General features: G+C 45.8%; 6 protein-coding genes across 10 annotated transcripts in view; 4 read left to right on the top strand and 2 right to left on the bottom strand.

The window, feature by feature from the left end:
• The first annotated feature begins 1,601 nt into the window (after positions 1 to 1,601).
• Positions 1,602 to 3,743, top strand: LOC108157972 (zinc finger protein 616). 2 transcript variants are annotated; one of them, XM_033396804.1, is made up of 5 exons: positions 1,602 to 1,684; positions 1,735 to 2,171; positions 2,270 to 2,682; positions 2,854 to 2,922; positions 2,988 to 3,743. In XM_033396804.1, the coding sequence occupies exons 4-5, from the start codon at positions 2,886 to 2,888 to the stop codon at positions 3,686 to 3,688; spliced, it is 738 nt and encodes a 245-aa protein (XP_033252695.1). In that variant the 5' UTR covers positions 1,602 to 1,684; positions 1,735 to 2,171; positions 2,270 to 2,682; positions 2,854 to 2,885; the 3' UTR covers positions 3,689 to 3,743. The 2 variants fall into 2 exon arrangements, with proteins under 2 accessions (XP_033252695.1, XP_033252696.1); XM_033396805.1 differs by lacking the exons at positions 1,602 to 1,684; positions 1,735 to 2,171; positions 2,270 to 2,682 and having other exon boundaries at positions 2,740 to 2,922; positions 3,062 to 3,739.
• Positions 3,744 to 4,724: 981 nt separating this feature from the next.
• On the top strand, positions 4,725 to 6,404 carry LOC108158765 (U3 small nucleolar RNA-associated protein 18 homolog). The gene has a single exon (XM_017291388.2). The coding sequence runs from the start codon at positions 4,812 to 4,814 to the stop codon at positions 6,315 to 6,317; it is 1,506 nt and encodes a 501-aa protein (XP_017146877.2). The 5' UTR covers positions 4,725 to 4,811; the 3' UTR covers positions 6,318 to 6,404.
• On the bottom strand, positions 6,388 to 7,617 carry LOC117189395 (nuclear pore glycoprotein p62-like). The gene has a single exon (XM_033394517.1). It carries the CDS (start codon positions 7,546 to 7,548, stop codon positions 6,436 to 6,438), a length of 1,113 nt encoding a protein of 370 aa, XP_033250408.1. The 5' UTR covers positions 7,549 to 7,617; the 3' UTR covers positions 6,388 to 6,435.
• A 645-nt stretch (positions 7,618 to 8,262) lies between these two features.
• On the top strand, positions 8,263 to 12,533 carry LOC117189394 (alpha-N-acetylgalactosaminidase-like). The gene is given in 7 exon segments (XM_033394515.1): positions 8,263 to 8,384; positions 8,441 to 8,470; positions 8,528 to 8,575; positions 8,649 to 8,761; positions 8,764 to 9,385; positions 9,448 to 9,749; positions 12,029 to 12,533. Coding segments are annotated over 7 exon segments (1,176 nt in total). The 5' UTR covers positions 8,263 to 8,355; the 3' UTR covers positions 12,061 to 12,533.
• On the bottom strand, positions 12,533 to 16,391 carry LOC108158767 (hydroxymethylglutaryl-CoA synthase 1). 4 transcript variants are annotated; one of them, XM_033394513.1, is made up of 3 exons: positions 16,286 to 16,373; positions 14,632 to 14,788; positions 12,533 to 14,453 (listed from the first exon to the last, which is right to left on the bottom strand). In XM_033394513.1, the coding sequence occupies exon 3, from the start codon at positions 14,411 to 14,413 to the stop codon at positions 13,016 to 13,018; it is 1,398 nt and encodes a 465-aa protein (XP_033250404.1). In that variant the 5' UTR covers positions 14,414 to 14,453; positions 14,632 to 14,788; positions 16,286 to 16,373; the 3' UTR covers positions 12,533 to 13,015. The 4 variants fall into 4 exon arrangements, with proteins under 4 accessions (XP_033250404.1, XP_033250405.1, XP_017146878.2 ...); XM_033394514.1 differs by lacking the exon at positions 16,286 to 16,373 and adding an exon at positions 15,185 to 15,327; XM_017291389.2 differs by lacking the exon at positions 14,632 to 14,788 and having other exon boundaries at positions 16,286 to 16,391.
• A 112-nt stretch (positions 16,392 to 16,503) lies between these two features.
• The window catches only part of LOC117185729 (V-type proton ATPase subunit C-like), a 29,908-nt gene continuing 21,455 nt past the window's right edge, over positions 16,504 to 24,956 (top strand). The window contains exons 1-3 of the mRNA XM_033394516.1: positions 16,504 to 16,686; positions 19,120 to 19,262; positions 19,324 to 19,477. Coding sequence (XP_033250407.1) covers positions 19,128 to 19,262; positions 19,324 to 19,477 — 289 coding nt within the window. The 5' untranslated portion in view covers positions 16,504 to 16,686; positions 19,120 to 19,127. The remainder of the gene's footprint in view (positions 16,687 to 19,119; positions 19,263 to 19,323; positions 19,478 to 24,956) is intronic.

Genomic DNA, 24,956 nt, shown 5'->3' with positions numbered 1-24,956 from the left:
CGTCTATCCGGCATAATCACATTTAATGTTGAATGCACTTCATTTTTTGCCCCAAACTAAATGCCAATTAAAATTCGTAATTATTTTTTAATGGCATTTTGTGGTCAATATCCGATGAATGGTTGGACGTATTCAGTGTGGTGGTGAGGAGGTGGTCCGTTTGCTTGGTAAGGCAATGTTGACGGGATGCCGTCATGACGCTTCACATTTTATGACGAGCAAATGGCCAATATCAATATCAATTGCATGACTTGTCAAACTGGCGCCCGCCTAAAGTGTCCTTACATGTCCAAGGCAAGGCGTCATCGTCATCGTCATCATCATCCTCGTGTAAAGGCGAAAGCCTCTGGGAATGGTGGTAGAAATTACAAGGAATTGCAGCACTACAACAACTACTAAAAGTACTTACAAGGTAGTGCAGTAAGAACCTTTGTCGAGTGACCCTGCAGCAATTGTCCAGCTCAATGAAATTCAAGCAATCATCACTATCAACATTTCGTTTCGTCCGGATTCGATTCGTTTCGCAAGTGACAATCATTTATATTTAATAAACAACTAACGCATGCACGGTGGTAGGTTCTATAGTTGGACAGGGGAGTCGAGTGGCCATTGATTGCTGGCATTCGTGGGATAGGTAGGATACAAAAAACGCCCAGGAGAGGCGTAACGCAAACGTGGACGGCAAATACTATTTAAATATGTACAAGAACAACATGGAAGGAAGACTAGTTTCCGGGAACAGAAGCTTTTGATACTCTTGCACACAGAAAGTACTATAGTGACTCGATATACACATAAAAACAGACAGGAATTCTGATTTTGATACCTCTAATCAGCTTATAGTTTGAGAGCCAATTTACGGGGCCTTCTCTGCGTTACAAAACGCTTCCCTATAGTACAAATACCCTATGTTGAAGGTCATACCCAGATACAAAAACCACCGGATGACAAGCGAGCGAACGGCCAGTGTCTCTGGCCCGTTAGAAATTGTTTATAATGCATTATCATGGGAGCTAGAAAGAGACACAGGCAAATAAATAAGCGAGCATGAAAGCGATGGAGTAGAAAAAGAAGAATCCGGGAAAACAGGATAAAAGGCACAAACAACAGAGCCAGACACAGAACCGTTCTGTATCGCTTTGGGCGGCATTCAAATTGAATATTGAAAGCATCGAGCACAAAACTGCCAAACGCTTGAATTATGCATTAATGATGTCTCTGTCTAGCTAGTGGACAGCGCCAGAAGCAAAGGGGCGGGGGCCGCAGCCGTGGCAGAAGGGTTTTGTCCGTCGTCAAAGCGTGGCAGCAGCAGCAGAAAATAGACAAGAACAACAGCACTGCGTCCTTCGCCACTGACCACCCTATCGCCTCTGGCTGCTTATTAATTTTTTATGCGTCTGCTTTTTTTATGCGCTGGCCGCAAGCATTTTATTTTTCTAATCTCATCTTTCAATAGTTTTCCCATGGACTTTTCAATTTGGTGTGTACACACTCCTCTTCAGTTCAAAAGAACCATCTCGATTTTAATGCAATCGATCAGCAGCTTTAATTCGTCAGTGTTGGGAAACCACGTGAAACGATATGTGCACGAACGCATACAAAAAAAAGTTAATTGGTATAAGATCATCAGAGCCCAAAATCAGGTGCGGGCTGGACAATTAAAGCCCGGTGTGGTGGCTGCCAAGTAGGTAACGGGTGAAAGCCGTGTAAAACTCATTACATTACATACCGCAGAAACCACGCCGACATCGCATGGTGCATGGTGCCGCGTGGGTACTCACGCCGACCGCAACATGCTGTAATGTGTGTGGCCACTCCAGGACAGACGTTGCCAATGCGTTATCAACATTTGCAGGGGATAGCAGCACCAGGGCAGAGCCCCTATGCACAATGATGGCCAGGGATTGGGCCGACGAACGACCGGGCCAATACTTTAAGCCCATGTGCGGAGAGCTGCAATGCCAAAGGACAAACTTAATGTCAGCACGCTAATCTGTCACTCACTGGGAATGGAATATGACTGGCACTGGCAGTGGCGCAGATATAGGACAGCCTGGACAGACTGGATAAGATCTGCGACATGCTCTAGCTACTTAAGGAGGAGCACTATGGTTGCGTTTCGCTCCGCCTCGCTGCACAGCAGTGAAGCCCAGGCAGGAGAGCGTGAGGGGGTGAGTAGTATCTTGGGGATGATGATGATGGTGTGGTGCAAGAATAACGCCACAAAAGCGTCGCATACTTTCAAATGACAAAAATTTGTTCCTTTCAGTGGAGTTTGACGCACTGCTTGACTTGCCAGCAGACACTTACGGGACCTACAAGCCATCACCAGGCATCGCCGTCAGTCCACGCCCCCCTCCTCAGGGCACGGAGCACCACGCGCCTTATCAACTATGCAAGGCTTTGTCTCTAAACGATTGTGTGCCTGTACTAGCTCGGTGGCAACCTGTTTTTCTGTGTTCGAAAGCACCCAGCCCCAGCCCCAGCACCAGCGTCAGCGTCTTTTGTTGCGCTTAATGAATTTTACGTACATTTTACGAGCGCTGATTTCTGCCAGAGAGAACACTCCCCCAGCCAACCACCCACCCAGGCTATTAATCTACACTTTAGCGCGAGAACCGCCCTGACAAGGGTCAAGTGTATTCCTGTTTGTGTTTGTGCCTTCACCAACTGTGTGTGTGTGTGAGTATAATAACAAGTTCAATAACAACTTAGCATTGTCTTCTTCTTGTTCGTCTTCTGACGACGACGACGTGCTTCGACATTTGTTTGCCCAAGTTATGCAAATATTTTTATAGTCAAGACGTTTTTGTTTAATTACATATTTTGACTTGAATTACGCGTGCCATAAAGCAAGGATCTGAGAATTACCACAAGCAAGGGTGATGGGTGATAAGGGCCGGAAAGCCGACAGCAAAACGAGTGAGTACTTTTCGTCTAGCCCTGGAATGCACTTTTGAGTACTTTCTTTCTTTGTCAACACTCAGTGATGCGATACTTTCTACTTTCCAATTTCGTTTGCTTCTACTTTCTTCTTTTTGCAACACACACGATTGCAAAGCGTTTTTCGGGAATCATGGAAACTCAAATGGACGTAATGCTATCCAACGAGGAGAAAAATGGAATCGTTACCACCGTGCATGTATCGCCGTATATCCCGACCCAGGAATACGTCACCGAAGATCCGTTGTTTCACTGCACATACTGTGGCAACAAGTTCAAGCACAAAGGACCCTATATCGTGCACGCTCGTTTCTGTAAGCGCCGCAGCGAGTTGCATGCGGACCGAAAGTCACTGCAGGACAAACCACATTTCAAAATCTGTGATAAGCGCATCGGCACTGCGGTGGAATCCGGACTAGAGGGACCCAAGAAAAGCTGCATCGCTCAAGAGCAGACTGGAAAGTTCGATCTGGAGACTCCTGCTACCATAAAAAAAGTATACACGTGTATTTTCTGCAAGCAGCCTTTCTCCGTCGAGTTTGAGTTTGGAAAAATACGTCGTCGCTATGCCTGCAATGATTGCACCACAAAGATCCGAGCCGAAGAGAAGATACGCACAGCAGCTAAGTCGGAGACTCGATTTTTGTGTGAGAAATGCGGAATGTTGTACAAACTGGAAGCCAATTTTTTGCGACACATGAACAAATGCACGGGATTTGACAAAATTCGTAAAAAAATACGTTGAATATATTATTTTATGTATATCAATAATACAATTTTGTACAATCCATGGAGTTTATCCATCATAATCAGTCGGTTGTATGTGTTTTTTTTTTTCATATCTTTTATAGCCTCTATAATTAACACATATGTATGTGTTCAACTGTCGACTGGGTATAGCATGTCTGAACAATATCAAAATGTTTTTCCTAGTTAATTTCAAGTGATAAAGCACACTTTGATATTTATCAGCCTTCAAAGCTGCCGCCTCACAACCTATTTTTCATGATTTGGCCACACTAGAGATTCCTGCCTATCATTACTATCGCCTCTGGTATTTCTGTATATAGTGGTATATTTTATCAATTTCATTAATCTATTAAATTTCAATTCAAAGGTAAATTGAAAACATGGAATAGCAATAAAAGCAAGTGTTTAAAATAAGCCAATCTTGTAGTAAAATTTATATGTCAATGGGATAAAACTATGTGGGCATGGCTAAATGTTCTATATAGCTAATAATATTCCACGGAAGATCAAAATCGAGGAATATGAATAATTTTATATATGTTGAACATGAAATCGTATATTTCGGTATTTATTTGAATCGGGGATGAATCGGTAATAACCGGTGGCAACATAATACCACTAAGCATACAGTATACTGGTATAGTGGTATTATGTTGCCACCGATTTTAGTTAGCCAGAATTAGTCAACGGAATATAAAAATTTAACAATATGAACGACTATCCTCTTTCGTTTTTTTGTGTGACCGCTAAAACCATTTTTTGTTTGACCTATTTGCCTTAAACCTTTTTTCAGACAAGATCCAATAAAAACAAGTAGTTAAAATAAGCCAGTCCGGTAGAAAATTAATTGACTAAACGGATAAAATTATGTGGGTAGGGCTGCAGGTTCTATTAAGCTAGTTATATTCCACGGAAGATCAAAAACGAGGAATATGTAAAATAGAATTTGAATTCGTCAGTATTAAGGTATAATTTTCAAATGAGACAGTATGTTTCGGTATATTTCTGAGTGTCAGGCGGTATATTTTTTTCAATGGCGGTCACACTGATCGCGCCGCACGTGTGTAATTTGCAAACATTTTGAGTGTTCATTATTTACTTTGCTTAAAGCTGCCAAAATGAGTTCAGATGAGTCCAGCGATGGCCTGGAGGAGCTCAAAGACCTTATGGCCATCTATGCCAAGAATGGAAACCGTAAACCTGCCGCCAGAGAGAACAGAAAGCAGGCAGCGGTCCCTGAGCCTTCATATGTGGAAGTACCTATGGAAAAGGTGATTTTCGGCGATAAGCAGAAGTTTTTGTCGAACCTAGCCAAGTCCGTGGGCAAGAAGTGGAACCACAGCGATGACGAAGACGCTGCTGATGATAAAAACGATGCGGAGCAGTCCTCAAGCAAAAGGAAGGCGGCCTGGACAGACTCAGACGACGACGATATACAGCTGGGCGATGTTAAGCGTCCCACGAGGCACACTGGACCTCTGACACACTTGCGCAAGGATAAGTCATACAAAGAGTATCTGACGGCGCACTTCCAGCACACCTTGAACCAGCCGAAATGGGCGGAAAAGCAGCAGAACGAGGACTCTGGCTCCTCATCGGATGAAGAGCTTCTTAAAACAGTTGGCTTCATCGATCACAAGGCCAAGAAACGCGAGCTGCGTCCGAAGACACTAAACTTTAAGCGTGTCAAGGATCTGAACCGGGCCACTTACTGCGAGGGGTTCGTCACCAGCGTGCAGTTCCATCCCACAAGCACGGCGGCTCTGGTGGCTGGCGAGAACAGCTTGGCCACCATCTACACGGTCGACGGACAAAAGAACGAGAAGCTTCACAGCATGCGCTTCAAGAACTATCCCCTGCTCTGTTCCCGCATCGCACCATGCGGCACCAAAGCCTTCTTCGGATCAGTCCGATCGCACTTCTACGCCTACGATCTGCTCGAGGCCAAGGAGTCCAAGCTGTACCTGCCGGGCGACATACGCTCAATGCATCGATTTGAGGTTTCGCCCTGCGGAAAGTACATCGCGGTGGCTGGCAAGTTCGGGGCCGTCCACCTGCTGACTGCCAACACCAACGAGCTGGTGCACAGCTTCAAGCAAGAGGGTGCCTTGCGAGGACTGGCCTGGACGGCCGACTCGAAGCGTGTGCTGTGCTGCGGCTCCAGCTGCAATATAAACATTCTGTCGCTGCGACAGAACATCATCGAGCACTACTTCACTGACGACGGCTGCATCAACGGACAGTGCGTTCAGCTGGCCCCCAATCAACGCCTCCTGGCCACAGGCAGCAACGAGGGTGTTGTCAACGTCTACGACTACGATAGTGTCTTCGCATCCAAAACACCGACGCCCGAGAAGCGCTTCATGAATCTGCGGACGGCCATCACGGACCTTAAATTCAATCACTCCTCGGAGCTGCTGGCCCTGAGCTCCAACCTGGCACCGAATGCCGTGAAGCTGGCCCACTTTCCGAGCGCCACCGTCTACTCGAACTTCCCGGACCAGAAAGATAACGTTTCCTTCGTAAATACAATGGCTTTCTCACCGCAAAGCAGCTTCCTGGCCTTTGCCACCAAGGGCAAGAAAGTGCCCCTCTTTAGACTTAAATACTTCAAAGGCTATTAGCCATAAACAATGTTCTTTTCAACATTTTACGAGTACACTTTTACCCCCATATTGTTCTGAAAGTATATAGTTTTGTATATAGTTACAGCGATCATTTATTAAATTTAAAAAGTAGACTTTAGTTCAAAGGGGGACGGAAGACGTCGCGCTTTTGGGTGTCGTGGATCTTCCCAATGTCGTCCAGCTTCTTGCAGATGTTGTTCGATTGCGACTCGATCCACTGCAACGAGCTCATGTGGGCGTTGAGGATCTTGCCGATTTGTATAATCGGGTCTGTGTTGTCGTGCCCCTTGCTGGTCTCGTTCAGGTTGTCGATGATCTCCTTCAGGTCCTCGGACATCTGCTTCAGCTGGGTGTCCAGATTCTCTACCATTAGGAAGGTCTGGTTGCGCTCCATGTCGACCCTTGGCAGGGCGACGAACTCCTCCAGCGGCGCTAGACTCTCCTCCAGCTCCTTGTGCTGGGTGGCGATAAACTCGAGCTCCTGGTCCAGCACCTGCTGATTATTCTTCACCTTCTTCACGGCATCATTCAATTCGATAATTTTATGGTTGTTGCTGATCAGTAACTTGTCCCAGGCGTTGATCTGCGTTGCATGCTCGGTGAATATTTTTTCCTGCTCCTCAAACTCCAGGGTCCACTTGTTGATATGCTCCTCCAGTTGGTTGTACGACAATTGCGAAGCATTCGAAACTGCCGACGAATCCGTCGTCTTCGTTTCAGTTGTTAAATTGGCAAATGCCCCGCCGGTGCCTACAGCAGCCGCCACCACTCCAGTGAGGGGAGCCACAACAGCGGCTGTTGGTGCGGCTGTGTTCTTTGGCGTTGTCGTCAAACCGATTGCTGGACCACCAATCAGTCCCGTATTGGGAGCGGAGGTCGCCTGTGTTGGAGCTGCCGTGGGCTGGGCCATGAAGCCCGTTCCGAAGGTTGGCGCTGCAGTTGACGTTACGCCTGTGTTAGATCCGCCCAATGGCGTCAATAGCGAGAGGGCTGGCGCCGTGGATGCTCCAGGTAAACCAAATCCGCTAAATGGTGGCGGAGCCTGAGCCTTTGCGCTATCAGCATCTCCTCCGCCAATGCTGGTACCGGCTGGGCCGCCAAATGAAAATGCTGGCTTTGCAGCGGGAGCAGCGGCCGCGCCTGCTGCTGGCGCTTGAGCATTCATGCCGAACGAGAACGATCCTGCAGCTGCAGGAGCACTTGTGGTTGTAGGCAACTGGAATGCCATTTTAGTTGAAGCGCAAAATCAAAATTAAATTAAATTCTTGTAGTCAAACGAAACACGCCAGATTTGCTAGTGCTATTAAATGTTGGAGTCTAGTGCTGGAAAATGCTGCTTGATCTATGGTATTTTTTAGCCGCAAATCGTTGGCTCAAGACGAATTACCTGATCCGCGTATATTCAAATCTCCAAACCACTACAGCATTAACGGTGCATCAAAATCAAAAAGAAAACAAACATGATTAGCAAGAATGTTTTAACTTGTTAACTTCGGTATCTGCAAGTGGAGACGCATTGATAAGGCAACATTTAGGTCAAGAATTTAATTACAATGACGGGAGTGCAGTGGGAATGCACTTCACACTCGCCGAAATAGCGTACATGTATGTATGCTGCTTGTGTGTGGAGAATCCAATCCACGTTCTGGAGACATATTCCTGTGTTGTGTCGCACAGTTTAGGTGGCAAACAGCACACAATTAAACAACAAAGCATATGTATAAGAAGCTGCTGTTCGGGCTCTTTTGTGATAAGCTGGATCGAGCTGTGAACTTTGGGGTCGCTGCAAGTCAATCGTTCTCGTACTTAATATTGATAAGAGCCTCGCTGCCGCCTGCCTGCCTGCTGAGTTTCGTTTGTTCCACGCTAATAGGAGGTAGGTGCAATCAGTTGAGTGGAGTATTCCGAAAGCAATTAGCCACTTCGTGAATTTTTACCACAGGCCAGGACTTAGTCATCGCACATAATTCAGAATGTACATAACGTCGAGCGTCTTTTTGGGGAATTTCTCCTTCTGCTGCTGCTGCACGTCAGAATGGGACTCGACAATGGACTGGCACTCACGTAAGCCATCGCGGTTTTCTCTTCCATTCTATTCATTCTAAAGTGTTTATTTGCAGGCCACCAATGGGCTGGATGTCCTGGGAGCGGTAAGTGAATAATCTTCCTATGATATTGGATTTCTAATTTAGACTTTTTACTTTTAGTTTCCGCTGCCTAACAGATTGTAAGCTATATCCAAACGAGTGCATAAGGTATAACAAAAAGCAGCTTAGATTACCGTTTCACATACATTTTATTAACTGCGACCAACGGCCTCTTTATCAGTGAGGAGCTGTTCCGGCGGCATGCGGATTTGCTGATGTCCGAGGGCTATGCCGATGCTGGCTACGAGTACATCATCATCGATGATTGCTGGCTGGAGAAGAACCGAGACAACAAGTCAAACTAGTTGCAGACAAGAAGCGATTCCCCAACGGACTGAATCCTCTGGCAGATCATATACACAATGTTGGACTGAAGTTCGGCTTGTACCAGGACTACGGCACGAACACCTGTGCTGGTTTTCCTGCAGTCATAAAGCACATGCAACTGGATGCCCAGACCTTTGGCGACTGGGACGTGGACTATGTCAAGCTGGATGGCTGCTATGCCAACATCAGCGATATGGCCGTGGGATACCCAGAGTTCGGACGTCTGCTCAACGCGACTGGCCGCCCGATGGTCTATTCCTGCAGCTGGCTGGAGGATGCTGGAGAAATGCCCGACTATACGTCCTTGAAGCAGCACTGCAACCTGTGGCGCAACTGGGACGGCATCGACGATTCGCTCGAGTCTGTGGCACAGATTATGGACTACTTTGGCAAGAACCAGGATAGGATCCAACCACATGCTGGGCCAGGCCACTGGAACGATACCGATATGCTGCTGCTTGGCAACTACGGACTGAGCTACGATCAAAGTAAGCTGCAAATGGCTATTTGGTCCGTTATGGCAGCGCCGCTGATCATGTCCAACGATTTGGCCGTGGTGCGTCCAGAAATCAAGGATATTCTGCAGAATCGGTTTGTTCAGCCTTCGAGGATTTGAAAATGTAATAGCTAATCCGTTGTCTTCCGCCTTCCAGTAAAGTGATTGCTGTGGATCAAGATGAGTTGGGCATCCAGGGCCGTCGTATCCTGTCATAAAATCAGATCGAAGTCTGGAGCAGACCCATCACGCCGGTGGTCAGCAATAACCAGCACTCTTATGCCGTGGCCTTTGTCAGCCGACGCGCTGATGGTGCTCCCTACAGAATCGTATTCACACTCAAGGAGCTCGAACTACACAATACCGCAGGCTACGATGTACAGGACCTCTACGATGACAAAAATCACTTGGGCGTCTTCCGCCCAGCCAACCAGTTTATCACGCGCGTTAATCCGAATGGCAAGTCTCTGAAGCATACAACGTACAGGTTATAGGAGCTGATGATATAAACGGGAGTAGGAAGTACGCGCTGGCTTCGGCTTTTGTCTCTGGTCGGCGGGGTGTGGGATATTTTACTACCCATTTAGAGCTCTAGCAAATGGTCGAGATAAGAATTTATATAAAAAAAATCGCGTACGAATAGGGAATAGGGAAAGGATACTAGGAAACGGGATACAGGGGGTAAAAGGGACATATCAGCATGGATACGTAAACGAAGAAGATCACCGGTCAGATCTTTGTCGGCTGCGGTATCGCCCATTGGCGAGAACGCCCACCCTACCATGATCCTTCAGGGTCACCTATTAACAGTCAGGATCCATCCAACAAAGACTGCGGTGGGTCACATCTCCGTCAGACGAGGTTGCATGGTTCCGATATAAGATATTTAGCCTTGGTTCATTTCCAAACTAACTTTATTTAAGCAATCCATAGTTCTTCATTTAAATTCCTATAAAACCTAACGCTAATAGAATTTAGTCCCTGATATAAGCCTGCTATTCGATATTGTCTTACATTTATAGGGTATACAGCATATACTGGGGAAAGAATATCATTGGGGCGAGGTAGGGTATAATGATCTTAAATCTATAAAAATGATTAGTAGTAGGTATATATAAATGCACGAGCTAGGTTATGTGTTCATCATAGGAACAAGAAAACTTCAAACTTCATAAGGTTAACTTGGTCAGTGCCAAAACCAGACAAAAATCGGGTATATGGAAAATCTTTTAAAGGCATGAGTAATATGTGTATAAAACCGTGATCATGGTTGAAGACCAACGAATAGTTACCGCACATTCATTCTTTTCAGATGGCTTACTTGGTTCAGGATAATCACTTACGATACGATTAATAGCTTTGACTCCCACGCAGAAAGATCTTTCGTTGTGTGTTGGATGAGATGATTTGATGGGTGGAGGAGTATGATGATGTGTGTGATTGTCATGAGTATCTGCATAGATGATGAGATGAATGCGTGGCAACCAAAATCAAAAACTGTAAAAATAATCGGTATTAATACACTACTCATTTGTTCAAGTTCGACTTATCCAATGGGCAGGAATTCCCTTTTTGTTTATACCGGATTTAATTGGCTGTTGCAAATTTTTGCCGTATCAAAAGAACGTAGTTAAACAGAAAGCGGATACAAAAACAGGGTTTCGCATATCGGGTCTAATTTCGAAAGAAAGATAGAAAATATAACTAAATCCGAGGCGGGGTCGATGCTTCCCGGCTGGAGACCGAGTACCTACTCGAGGTCTGAAGGTGGCACACGATTGTACCGGGCACAGGTAACTTCAGCTGCTTCCGATGCCAAGGGTCAATGACCGCGGTCCATCTGCGGCGTGAGGTTAGGTACACCCGCACACTTGATTGCTCGTGGGGCGACTGGTGTATTTGAAGAGTCAGTCAGATCATCCCCATGGGTCCAGGCGACGCTTGCAGAGCCCACCGATCGGGTTTACTGGAGGAGCAAGTCCATGCCCTCGGCTACCGCCTCATCCGAATGTCAAACGGTGGGGGTTCAACCGGTGGTACGGGCACGTGGCCAATAGAGGTCTCCGGGAATAACCAATCCGTAACTTCGTTTCAATACGTAGATACTAATGGTGCTAAACCTCAACAGAATTGCACCAATGTTTCGAAAAATTTTAGTAAACTGTGGGCGCTCGTTTTCCAAATGGTCGAACGGCTGCCCCAGTATTGGCAATATATAACTGGCGCGTCCACTCAAATTAAATGATCACTTTGAGCCGCACTTGGCACTTGCACTAGGCTTTGACTTTGGCTTGACCTTGGTTTAGAGAACTGGGTCAGCTCTACAAGACTTCTTTTTCCACTGCCGGTCCCTCTGACGGTCACGAGGAGAAAAAGAAAGAGGCTGGGACTACTTAGTACAGCAACCCACGTTTTTTCCACACTTTCTATGGTCTTCTTCTGTTATACAGAATCCAGACACAGCAATATTTAATAAAATATAGTGCACGGCAGAAAAATTGCATATCAAAGCGTTGCCGCTTGGTCGCAAAACAGCTGTTGATAAGCTATATCAAAGCTCAAAAGATCTTCAACTCGAATTTTTTTACGGCCTAGTTTTAGGCTGTAATTTTGGGAGTTAGCCGTGGATAATTAAAATACAAGAAGGCACGACAAGCGTCGAATATTACATCTCTCTATAAACTGCTCATCCGCACACGCTTTTAATCTCTTGGTCTTCTTGTCTTCCCTTCCAACAGGTGTAACTTTCTATAAGTTTACAGCACTCTGAACGGGTTTGACTCTGGCCCTTTGATGATATGCAAATCATTCAATTGCTGAGCCATATCTGCCATCCATATGCTTCCAATATGCTCTTATACCAATGTTTTAAAAAATGCTTATTTTCTTTGCGATGGAAGAAGAGCATTAAATTAATTTTGATAATGAAAATCAGTTATGAAACCATAAAAGGGTGCACAGCCACCCTTTGCCTTTTCTACATTGATTTTCCATTATAGAGTTTAAATTTGTTAATTGATTAATACCATTAAAAAGATGCGCTGCTGCGTTCTAATACGCTTTTGTTCTGGACGCATTTAACATGCTATACACTAAAATATCAATTCGCCAGATACTGTCGGTAGGAAGTCGAATAAATTGCATTAATTTATATATTTTTTATGGTATCCACAAAAATGAATCATTTCATATATGTATGCATATATCAGTTGCAAAGTAAATAAATAATATTTTACTGGTCGTAGAAGTGAAAGTGTATATAAACTTCGTTGTAACGAAGTAGATTTCCTGCATTTTTATTGTTTCAAAACAATTTCGTGTGTGCATGCGTCTGCTTCACACGTGGATTAGTATTCTGTTGTACATTTATAGGCATGGATTTTAGTACCGATACTAGTTAAAAAGAAGAATTCGCTGGCGTGCTTCCACTTGGGTGTGGCATAAATAAGGCCCGACTTAATGAAATGTTAATTTTCAGGCGTTGTATAAATAATATATATGTATGTTCGATCTGTGATTGGCCAAAGACTATAAGTTCAATTAGAATCCAAATTTTAAAACGTTCCTAAGAGGTAAAGAAAACGACACCCAACACGCTCCGGTACGAGCGTAAATAGTTACCAACTATAGATACAGATACAGAGGCTAAGTCGAAAGTTATTGTCAAGTTGGGTAGCTCCAGAGGCGGAGTAGTAACCAAACCAGTGAGGGCCAGAGGGTGTGGGTTAGTGCACTCCTTTACTGATGGTTGGGGTGCGCTCGTATGTTCGCCGATGCAGCGAGTCCACATCCTTCAGGTAATACGTGCCGGGGAATAGGACGCCCACGCTGCCCGTCGGCGTGTAGGGAGCCGCATGGTTGTTCTTCTCGCGCACCTCCATCAGCTCTGAGAACTGCTCGGGCGCAACCTTCTCGCGTGAGTTGAGCAGCGGCAGCACGTAGTCCAGCTGTCCCACAAACTTCTCAAAGGCCGCGGCATCCTGAGTCACACTGATCGAGTACATGGAGGCTGCCAGCCCAGAGCCGTACGAGAAGACACCGATGCGCTTGCCAACTAGATCCGCCGCCGGAACGCCGATCAGCAGGGAGACGAGGCCCGAGTAGACGGAGGGCGTGTACATGTTGCCCACCTGGTTGGCCAGCAGCAGCGTCTTCTTGGTCTTGGCCTCGAACACGTCGGCCGATTGCGTGAGGAAGGCCTTCTCCACGTCGCGGTCGAAGTAGGTGCCCTCGAGGGTGGCATTGTTGAAGCGCTCCAGTCCGGCGAACTGCTCGGCGCGTTTCCCCTCGCTGGTCAGCAGAAAGTCGTTGAAACTCAGGCGGCCCACCGACTTCTGTACCAGCTTGCAGAACGGCGTGTGGAACAGAATGGCATCGAATTTGTCGAGGCCCACTTTCCCGCCTTGTGTTTTTGCCTTCTGCTTCTCAAACTTCTGGCGGTACAAGCGATAGCAGGTGTCTAGGGCAGACAGGTAGCACTGGATTGAGAGCTTGCCGTCCACCGTGGGGTACTCGGAGCTGAGGTCTGGCTTGTAAAAGTCATAGGCATGCTCCATGTGCGTGGCCCGCAGGCCTCGCTCGGCGACCAGTGGTGCATTTGGTCCCACCAGCATGGCGACGGCGCCAGCGCCGCCAGTGGGGCGCGCTGCGCCCTTGGCATAAACAGCAATGTCCGCACAAACGGCCAGGGCATAGCGCCCGTCCCAGCTGGACGATTCGATCCAGTTGATGGCATTGAAGAGCGCCGCCGTGCCGCCGTAGCAGGCGTTTGTGGTGTCGATACCCTCAATGTCGGTGTTGCCGCTGTCCGCAAACAGCTGCATCAGCACCGACTTCACCGACTTGGACTTGTCCACGATCGTCTCAGTGCCGACCTCCAGCCGTCCGATCTCCGTGTGCTTGATATGATGCCGTTCAAGCAGCCGACTCACAACCGTCAAACACAGGGAGTTGACATCCTCGCGGTCCGAGCAGAACCCCATCTTTGCCTGGCCCAGGCCGATTGTGTATTTGCCCGCGGAGGCGCCATCAAACTGTTCCAGCTCGGTTTGGTCCACATACTGTGAGGGGAAGAGCACCTCTATGGCGCGTATCCCAACGTTTTCGGGCCAGTTTGTTGCCATATTGTTATATTTGTTGGTTTTCTTTTGTTTTTCCTGAGCTCTGCAAGTAATAGGAAAGGGGAGAAATTTAGTGACTGAAATCTAATGGTGAACTCCTATCCACCGATCCAATTTCCATTCCCATTGCCACTGTTTTGGAAAACTTTCACTACTCGAATGGATATTCTGCGCAATGCGGTGTAAACGGTTTCGAATTATTTTAATGCGCTGCGACTTACAAATTGGACGAGGGCACAGCCAACTTGTTGCACGCTCGAGCTGCGACAGACGTGTGTGTGCCGACTGCTCGGAGCAGTGGCTGAAGAAGTCATCAAAGTCGGAGACGAAACCAGCAGCGGCGGCTGCGCAACAGTGGGGCCAAAACTGATGATTTCCCTGGTTTGAATGTGAATGAACAGACAGGCAGAGAGTGAGAGAGACACAGTAGTAATCAGGTGGAGAAAGTTTCCCCTCGCACAGCCAAAACTAAACCAAACCAAAACCAAAAGCAAAGGCAAAGTAAGCCACAACCAAAATGCACGCATCACAGTAATGTAAGTCGGAGCTAAGACAAGCCCAAGTTATTTCCACCAAAGGGCCAAACAGAAGGGGCGCTGATGATGCTGTAGGACAGGTTAGAGGAGCGTCGTCGCGACGTCTTCTCCTATGTATGTAGGTCATATCCACACATGGCTCTCTCTCTCCCTCGCACACGCTCTCCGCTCTCTATTGTATAACTGATAACAGAGTGATGGGCAGCCGAAACCAAAAAAAATTGATTGACATGTTTACCGTTATTGTTAGCACCTGCTGGCACAGAAATCGAACTTTTCTATGTTTTCACTTTTTCGTGTGGCTTTGTCTTGCGTATTTTGGATATTCTCTCTGTTTTCTGTTTGCTGAAGCGCCAAAGGCGAAGCTCACTCGAACGAATATTTCTGCCGACTGACGGCGATCAAGGCGCTCCACTGCCATATGAGTGCCCAGCGCCATCGAGTGCTTGGGGGCACTCGGAGCGGTGTTGTAAGACAATGCCAACTGCTGAAAGCTCTTTGGGGGAACAAATACCCGATCGTGCATAATTACGGATATATTTATCATTTATCGCATAGAGATATAGTAGAAACCATAAGTACGGGCTGGGGGCTGGGGGAGGAGCGGGTTCTGTCGTTGCTTATTCTACTGTTGCGATGGGGGATAAGATCAAAGCGGCCCCGGTGCGCGCCCCCTGATAAGCCAGTGCAGACGGAACAAAGCCATTTCCCAATAAGTAGTCGGTTGTATTGTATTCCTCAAAACTAAGGATCACCCGTCGCGGTCAAGGTACAACGGCGTTGGGCAATGCTATGGAAATGGATGCACTGTTTATGCAGTAGAGGGGCAGCAAGAAGGCAGTTTGCGGCTTTGTGGTTTTATTTTTAGCCCTTAAAACTTTGGAAATGTATAAACAAAAGTAATTACTCAGCGTGAAATGTATGGAATCGAAATTTTTTCCACTGTGCATATACACTTAGCTAATTGCTCTTCCCACTTGAGTCATCGCTACAATTGGCGCATCAAGCCACCTCCGCCGCGACCAGTCAAAGGTTAAACTCACAGCACACGTGTGGCCATAAACTGGGCGATAGGAAATATTTTGGGGGCACCTTATGACAGAGCACCGAAAGGTGGAGGACCCAATTTCTAGGACTGGGGTCTAGCACTAGTCGCTCTTTCTTCTCCTCTCCTTGCTTTGACTCCTGCAACCAGGAATCCTTTATGGCGATGCTCTACCAATCTAAACACCTATTTCAAACGCCGACTTCTGGTTACATCAGCGGGCGACGTGTTGCTCGCATCGCCTGTTGTCCCGAACACGCACTTCCTGCACTTATGGACTACCTGCTCACTCACTTGTAGATATTCTGGTCCGAAGCGTGTGTATAATTTAACTAAACTAATCTTTTCTAATTAGGCACTGGCTAAGTGCAAGTACATTGCGCTGTGGCCGCGCTTATCAGCTGTTCTCTCAGCTGTGTTTTTCCCCAATTGGTTGCCACTCAGTATTTTTTCATTCGCTGTCGCTGGTAACACTGAAACCCATCACGTGAATCTCATGTGGTATGTGTGAATTTTCACTTTTTTCGCGGCCAGTTTTCACCACAGACTCTTGATCCGTTTGCACGTACGACTCGTATTTGTGGGTGGCGGCGGTTAATTTGCGCTTGATTTCAGCAGATCCAAATTTTGTAACGCACAAAAAACTCATCTAGTGTCTCTCCATCTACCAGTCCGAGTGTAATAACCACTAAAACGTAAGTTCATGTGAGCAGCAACAGCTTTTCCACGTCCGCGGGTGTGTGAAAACCTTTTGCAACGAAGAACTCATGATAAATTCTGTTATTTCATCGGCGTAGACCTGCTGACTGCTGCCTGAAACGTAAATTGAAATATTGGCATTTGTGCAAGTGAGAGTAAATCTTTTCCGATGTGGCTGCTGCGCTTCTACATATTTGTCGTGAAATGACAAAATGACCCTGAAAATGAGGCCTCCACAAGTTGTTCTCCATTTTGCGTAGTTGTTAGCTGGTTCTACGGGGGCCAAACATTTCCTGATAGATGGGGATATATCTGGAAATTTCCAAGCGGCCTCAGCGTGGGCGGAACAATCAGAAATATGTGGGAAATGTTTTGGTTTTGTATTGAAAACCCGTGAGCAGAAAATTATCGATCGAAAAACTGTCATGTGACTGTCATCAAAACAGCTGACGGCAAAATTTTACTCACCACGGTTGAGAGAGAGAGAGCGCCGCCCGGTCAGAGAGTTGAGAGTGGTTCTCTCTCTCTTACTCTGCGTAAACAAAATTTAAAGAAAGAACTGGCGCCTTGCTATAATTTGAACAGTTTCGGGGAATCTAAATTCTTAAATAAAGCACGTACCATTTGATTAATTGAATGAATTTCCGCTAAGAAAACTGCAGGCTTGTGCCATAAATATATACTCTCTATGTGAATATCAAATGGATATTATCCATATGTTTGGAAATGTTTGTTTGCCACAAGGACCCCACAATAAATAGTTATATTGCGTGCCGCAAGGACCTTGACTGCGCTGACCAGATATAAACTTGAAACTGAAAGTCAAACAGCATTTGCGCCCCGTCCAATAGAACAGAAACAGAAAACCCCATTCGATGAGAGATTGGGAAGGCAGGCGAATGACCAAGATCAGCTGCTAGATTCCAGCGTGTTTTTATCCATACCACACTAGCGCTTCCTGTTCTGCGCTCAGCAAGGGAGCCGGGCACATTATTATTAATTAATTTGGGCGGCCTCCCCCACTGGGCGAGGTTATTTGCGCCATCATCAAAAGTCATCGCCGTTGCCTTCGTCATCGAGCCGCGAACATTGCGATTTCCTCCCGTAGTGTCTGTGCGGACTACCCCAATGGTTCAAAGACAGGTCCTGATGGACCCTGGCCCTCACCCTGCATTAGCGCCAGCCGTTGGCCAGTCAGACTGTCTCCAGCGCGATGGCGACAAGCTGACTTGCCCCATCCTTCGGCGCTGTCAACATCGCTTAGGTTCGGGGCCGCGCGAGTGGTATCCACGTCACCAGTACAGCATGGAAGCATAACTCTCACTTTAACCCCCTCCATCCCACATCGCCGCTAAAAATAGACCTGCATATGTATGTGTCGTTACGATTTCCGTTTCCCGTTTCTCCGGTTGTTTGTTGCCAGGCTCGTTGTTGTTCTTTCTGTGGATGATATGCGCCACTCCTCCTACTTTTCTTTGGCCTGAGGACAATGCACTGCCTTGACTGGAGAGGTATTCATGTTTACGAGTCGGAGCTGTGGCTGGAAATGGAGGAGGAGGCGACGCTGTTGTCATTCCATGTTCTCGTGTTTGTTGCGTGTCTCCCTTTGAAGGCCATCGGCGTAGTTATGTAATGATAGTGGGCCCCTAGGCCGGAATTGGGAAAAAGTTAGATTTCTATCCATCTCGCGGCGTTTGCTGTGTGATTACTCACACGCCCTGTCGCACAGGAGGAGTAGGAGGAGCAAGGACTCTATAGCAAAGGAGTCGGCGACACTTACCCAAATTGAACACCCGCTTTGGTTTGACTCCGGCATGGGGCATGGTACCCTGCTTCGTCATCGATTCATTCGGCTACTGCTCGGCTAGAGTCGGCTCCCAGCTTGCAGCCCATTGTGGCGGCCAGGCAACATTCACTTTGCAGCAATCCCTCGACGAGTGCGCACGGCCATGTAGTCGTGGGAAGAAGCGAAATACTTAAGAAGCAGAAGAAAAATGACTACAATTCTTTACCGCCTTCAAGTGGAAAAGTTCCCAACAATTCTGTTGAGACGCTAGGAGTGCTAAGATCAAATCAAGTGTGTGCTTGTGCTAACAATCGAAGGACTCGGACAGACAGGTAGACAGGCTGGCAGCCGCTGGTCTGTTTGGCGACTTTGCGGAATTCGCCTGTGGAGACGGCGAGTCTCCTCCGGAAGTTCCGTACACTTGTGTGGATTCGGGAAATTGCACTTAAACGGTCGATCGCATCGCATTTATTTTAATGGCCAGAACAGAGCTGCCTTGTGGCCAGGAATATTTAAATTTTGTATTTCCTTGGCCTTTCGGGGTGATGCAATCGATACAAGTTATATAATATTGAACATCCTTTGGGTCTACCGTTCCGCAATCGATTTACTAAGGTCACTAGTTTCTCCTTTATTCATAAAGCCATCAAAATGATGTCCGAATACTGGATTATCTCGGCGCCGGGCGAGAAGACCTGCGCCCAGACATTCGACACGATGAACAACCTGACCAGCAAGCAGCACAACCTCTGCAATAACTACAAGTTCCATATACCCGACCTGAAGGTGAGTTCTAACCCTTACCCTGTGGAGAACACCACACTAACACCGATGATTACATGAGTAGGTGGGAACGCTGGACCAGCTGGTCGGCCTGTCCGATGATCTGGGAAAGCTGGACTCGTACGTGGAGCAGATCACCCGCAAGGTGGCTGTCTACCTGGGCGAGGTGCTGGAGGGTCAGCGGGACAAGCTGCACGAGAATCTGCTGGCCAACAACAGTAAGTCGTTTGTTTCACAAAAAACTATCTACGTATATCTTGGAAATGCTATAAATATAGTACATAAATATTCAGCTCAGTCTAGATTAGTCTAGTCTCTAGCTTAGTGCCGTTTAGCGGTTCGTTTAGCATTTAGTTTAGTTAAACGTGGTTAGGCGATGCCTGCTCCGAGTCACGAATATTGTTTTGGTTCTTTAGTTCTTTCTAAGCAGAAGTAGAACCGGAATGGAATGCTCTCTGATACTCTACTATAATCGTTCCATACTCGTATGTATGTATTGCCCATATCTATTGTTTATCCACCGAATTCTACTTTTTCTACTAACAAATGAGATCTGCAATTTTCCACTTGCGACATTCCGACATATTAATTAAAAAAGATCTCCCTAACTATGGAATGTTTAATCTGTCTATCTCTTATGTCCCTGTTTTAAGAATTCCAATTTGACTAACACTAAAATCTAATGTATTTCAATCACATACTATATCCATATATCTTACCATATATGTACTACCTATAAAATTTACGTTTTCTGTAGTTTAAACATTAAAGTGAAAAGAACCCCAAAGAAAAGTGAGACAGAAAAAACAGACACGATTTAAAAACTAATCGAATTTCAGCTTAAACCTTGAGGTTATATTTATATTATCTATATTTATCTAATTCGTTAGAGTTCGTTCTATATGATATTCTGTTTTTTTGTTTTTCAACATTTTATTATTTTTTCTCTGGATTTTTCTTGATTTTGATTTTTATACCCGATACTCAAAATGAGTATTGGGGTATATTAGATTTGTGGTAAAAGTGGATGTGTGTAACGTCCAGAAGGAATCGTTTCCGACCCCATAAAGTATATATATTCTTGATCAGCATCAATAGCCGAGTCGATTGAGCCATGTCTGTCTGTCCGTCTGTCCGTCCGTCCGTCTGTCCGTCCCCTTCAGCGCCTAGTGCTCAAAGACTATAAGAGCTAGAGCAACGATGTTTTGGATCCAGACTTCTGTGATATGTCACTGCTACAAAAATATTTCAAAACTTCGCCCCGCCCACTTCCGCCCCCACAAAGGACGAAAATCTGTGGCATCCACATTTTTAAAGATACGATAAAACCAAAAATGCAGAATCGTAGAGGATGACTATATGTTCTAGAGTGTAAAATCTCAACCAGATCGTATAATTATTATAGCCAGAATCAAGAAAACAATTTCATTCTTTCTCGCTCTGTCTCTCTCTAACACACAGGTTTCATGGTCGGCTTTGCCAATTGCAAAATATGAGTTCAAGGATCTCAGAACCTATAAGAGCCAGAGCAACCAAATTTGGTATCCACACTCCTGTGATATCGGACCTTGACCGTTTCGTGTCCAAATTTCGCCACACCCCCTTCCGCCCCCGCAAAGGACGAAAATCTGGGGCATACACAAATCTCAGAGACTATTAAGGCTAGAGTAACCAAATTTGGTATCCGCACTTCTGTTAGATCTCACTATAAAACGTATGTCTCAGAATTTCGCCCCACCCCCTTCCGCCCCCACAAAGGACGAAAATCTGTTGCATCCACAATATTGCAGATTCGAGAAAATTAAAAACGCAGAATCATAGATAATGACCATATCTATCAGACTGCTGAATCTGGATCAGATCGGATCATTTTTATACCCAAAAGGAACAAATCAATTTGAACTGGCTACGCAGCGCCCGGCGTCACGCTCAGACTGATTTTCTGTCTCTCTCGCACGCACTCTTTGTCGTGTCGTTTAATATTAGCGGCGTCTGCCGGAGGAGAGCCATACTGACTAAGTATCGGGTATAACTGTAGAGTTGCGGTGTCCGCAGCAACTTACAACGTTCCCCCTCGTTTTGATTTAACGTTGTGTTTCGTATTATTTTTGGTTTGATTTTTGTTTAACTCATGAGCACAACCATCCACCACAAACCAATGTACCGATAATCGCCACAAATCGGGCTCCAGATATAGGGCCTCCCCGCTCAAACAACAATGGAATTAAAGTGGACTTTCGCGGAGAGAAAGATTAAAGACCTACTACGAATATTATAAATGTAATGGAATAAGAGCCTTTGTTGTTTATTTTATTTTATGTTGCGTTTGTTGTACATTTTTATATGAACCTATATATCACACACACACACACACATCAGGGAGACACACACAGATACAGAAATACAATAGAAATAAAAAAACTACCAAACCTCTGGTCACACCAATATACGCTCAAGGAAACACTCCTCCAAGGACACCTCCCCTACCCACACCATAACACACTCCTTTCCAGAGAAGAGAAAAGAATGAGTACAGTGAACACTTGTATATTTTACATACTACATATATTGTACCTATTGTTGTAAATTCTCTTATGATTTGTGGAAGGCGATTGACAATTATTTGTGGAAAGCCCATTAGTTTTTAAATCATTCACCCGAAAATTAAGTTGAAGCAGAGGCGAATCAAGGGAAGTGTATGTAATGTTTAAAGATATACATAGATCCATATTCTGCATATACTATATACATACTTATATCGTACATACATATATTCGACTATAACATGTTTTATTGGTTTATTTTGGACAAATGCGCGAGTGTCGTTCCCAGTTTATTTTTTACGTTTTTATACCCGATACTCAAAATGAGTATTTGGGTATATTAGATTTGTGGTAAAAGTGGATGTGTGTAACGTCCAGAAGGAATCGTTTCCGATTCCATAAAGTATATATATTCTTGATCAGCATCAATAGCCGAGTCGATTGAGCCCTGTCTGTCTGTCCGTCCGTCCGTCTGTCCGTCCCCTTCAGCGCCTAGTGCTCAAAGACTATAAGAGCGAGAGCAACGATGTTTTGGATCCAGACTTCTGTGATATGTCACTCCTACAAGAATATTTCAAAACTTTGCCCCGCCCACTTCCGCCCCCACAAAGGGCGAAAATCTGTGGCATCCACAATTTCGACGATACGAGAAAACAGAATCGTAGAAGATGACTATATCTTCTAGAGTGCAAAATCTGAACCAGATCGTATAATTATTATAGCCAGAATCAAGAAAATAATTTAATTTTTACTCGCTCTGTCTCTCTCTAACACACAGGTTTCATGGTCGGTTTTGCCAATTGCAAAATATGAGTTCAAGGATCTCAGAACCTATAAGAGCCAGAGCAACCAAATTTGGTATCCACACTCCTGTGATATCGGACCTTGACCGTTTCGTGTCCAAATTTCGCCACACCCCCTTCCGCCCCCGCAAAGGACGAAAATCTGGGGCATCCACAAATCTCAGAGACTATTAACGCTAGAGTAACCAAATTTAGTATCCGCACTCCTGTTAGATCTCACTATAAAACGTATATCTCAGAATTTCGCCCCACCCCCTTCCGCCACCACAAAGGACGTAAATCTGTTGCATCCACAATATTGCAGATTAGAGAAAACTAAAAACGCAGAATCATAGATAATGACCATATCTATCAGATTGCTGAATCTCGATCAGATCAGATAATTTTTATAGCCAAAAGGAACAAATCAATTTGCACTGGCTACGCAGCGCCCGACGTCACGCTCAGACTGATTTTCTGTCTCTCTCGCACGCACTCTTTGTCGTGTCGTTTAATATTAGCGGCGTCTGCCGGAGGAGAGCCATACTGACTTAGTATCGGGTATAACTGTAGAGTTGGGGTGTCCGCAGCAACTCACAACGTTCCTCCTCGTTATCTATCGTATCGTATCGTATCTATAGAAATATATGTATAAACATACTGTTTGTATTTACCAATGTAAGTGCGTGCGTATAAAAGTTGTGTAAGGTCATCCTTTGTACTGTACATATACGAATACCCCTTATACGAATATATAGAATGTTGTAACAGTATCGTCTTGTATGTATGTATGGATGTATGTCGGCGAGCGTGGCCGGTTTGTATCGTGTATGCTGTATCCTGTGTGTCGTCTCTTCATCCGCATCGATGCGCCTACACAGGAAAGGCGTTCATTTGTGCTGTGTTCCATTTTCATTTGCGATCCTGTTCATATGTGGGTGGAAGTGGGCCTGTGTGTGAGTGTGTCTGTATTCATGCGCTTTTTTACCCCCACACTTACTGCAAACGCTATTCGGCCAGGAGCAGTCACAGATGGACATCGGGAGATACTCGAAACATATGCTTTTACACTGTAACAAATTGAAAAGAAAACGAAAAATGATATCACAAAATTAGATGCACCTTTCGTTTGCCTTGTTTTGATCTCACAGAGTTCTTTCGAATAAATTTTTTCCACTGTTGTTCATGAGACGAATATTTTAATATTGAATTTTGATTGGTTTTGCACCCCCACACACACTCCCCCTCCCCCACTCTCACATCCAACCACATGAGTTGAAGTTTTTTTTTTTTACATTTTTCATGTATAATTTTTGTTTATTCTTTTTACAAAATATTTACCAAAAAAAAAAGCAAAGAGTTCTTTTGTTTCGCTTTTGGTTGAGGAAGGAATATATCGGGTGTAGAGTTTGAGATTAAAGAACGTACTCGTGCAAGCAGCTCATAAGGATAGCCCCTAAACGTACGCTATAGTTTAACTTTTAATTTTATTTCGATCCCCGAAACCTGAGCCCAATATCCCGTGCCTGAAATCTGAATCGATCCCGGAATAACCCAACGATAAACTATATACATATCTATATCCCCGAGTGCAATGAGCAATCCCTTTTAGCTAAGACTAAATCTCAAAACCAAATCTAAATGCATTGTGTTATACTATTGTCTGTACCACCCTGAAATCGGATAACCATCCAACGAATCGGCCAATACGAATATATCCCAAAACCCTACATACCTGCATCTGAATACCGAACCGAATTGAAACCCTGGTGTATACCGATGGATACAGGCCCCGGTCCGCCCGACGACATACCCTGTCGACACCACCAGCGAATCAAGAATCTCAGCCTGCGACACCAGCGAAAACACCAGCACACGCACCACCAGAACACGTACCATCTCCAACATCACCACCAGCTGCCCCAGGATATCAAGGGTAAATCAACCTCAACCAATCAACTCACTCCAAGTCGCGACCCAAGCCAAGCTCCTTCCACTCCTACTCTTCCCACTGCTGCTGCCAATGCTGGCACTGTTCCTTGCGCCTGTACCATAACCACACCAGCCCCTGGATCTGGATCTGGCGGCAGCTTGAATAACCTCTCCACAACCCACGACGAGTCCGAGCGGGACTTTGACTTTGTGATAGCGCCTCAGCCGGGCGGATGTCTGTGCGAGGAGTGTGGCGTGTTCGCCCCGCCCAGCACCAGTGCCACGGCCAGCACGCTGATGGCCGACGAGTGCTACTCCCACACAGCCTCCTCCATGCTGAGTGCCACACGCATTGCCCTCTCCACAATGGCGGCCATTGCCACGGGCAGCAACCTGGGTGGTGGTAGCTCTGTCGAAGGCGCCAGCACAAGTGCGGCCGC

This window comes from Drosophila miranda, assembly GCF_003369915.1.
Source record: "Drosophila miranda strain MSH22 chromosome Y unlocalized genomic scaffold, D.miranda_PacBio2.1 Contig_Y1_pilon, whole genome shotgun sequence".
Classification (NCBI taxonomy): domain Eukaryota; kingdom Metazoa; phylum Arthropoda; class Insecta; order Diptera; family Drosophilidae; genus Drosophila; species Drosophila miranda.
The sequence above is the reverse complement of the archived record's forward strand: the minus strand, read 5'-3'. Positions and strand labels throughout refer to the sequence as shown.

Excerpts from the sequence above, each read along its gene's own strand:
- LOC108157972 (XM_033396804.1), top strand. The coding sequence starts at position 2,886 with ATGGGTGATAAGGGCCGGAAAGCCGACAGCAAAACGA. Across the intron at positions 2,923-2,987 it reads GAAAGCCGACAGCAAAACGA|TGATGCGATACTTTCTACTT; the intron begins GTGAGTACTTTT and ends GTCAACACTCAG.
- LOC108158765 (XM_017291388.2), top strand. The coding sequence starts at position 4,812 with ATGAGTTCAGATGAGTCCAGCGATGGCCTGGAGGAGCTCAAAGACCTT.
- LOC117189395 (XM_033394517.1), bottom strand. The coding sequence starts at position 7,548 with ATGGCATTCCAGTTGCCTACAACCACAAGTGCTCCTGCAGCTGCAGGA.
- LOC108158767 (XM_017291389.2), bottom strand. The coding sequence starts at position 14,413 with ATGGCAACAAACTGGCCCGAAAACGTTGGGATACGCGCCATAGAGGTG.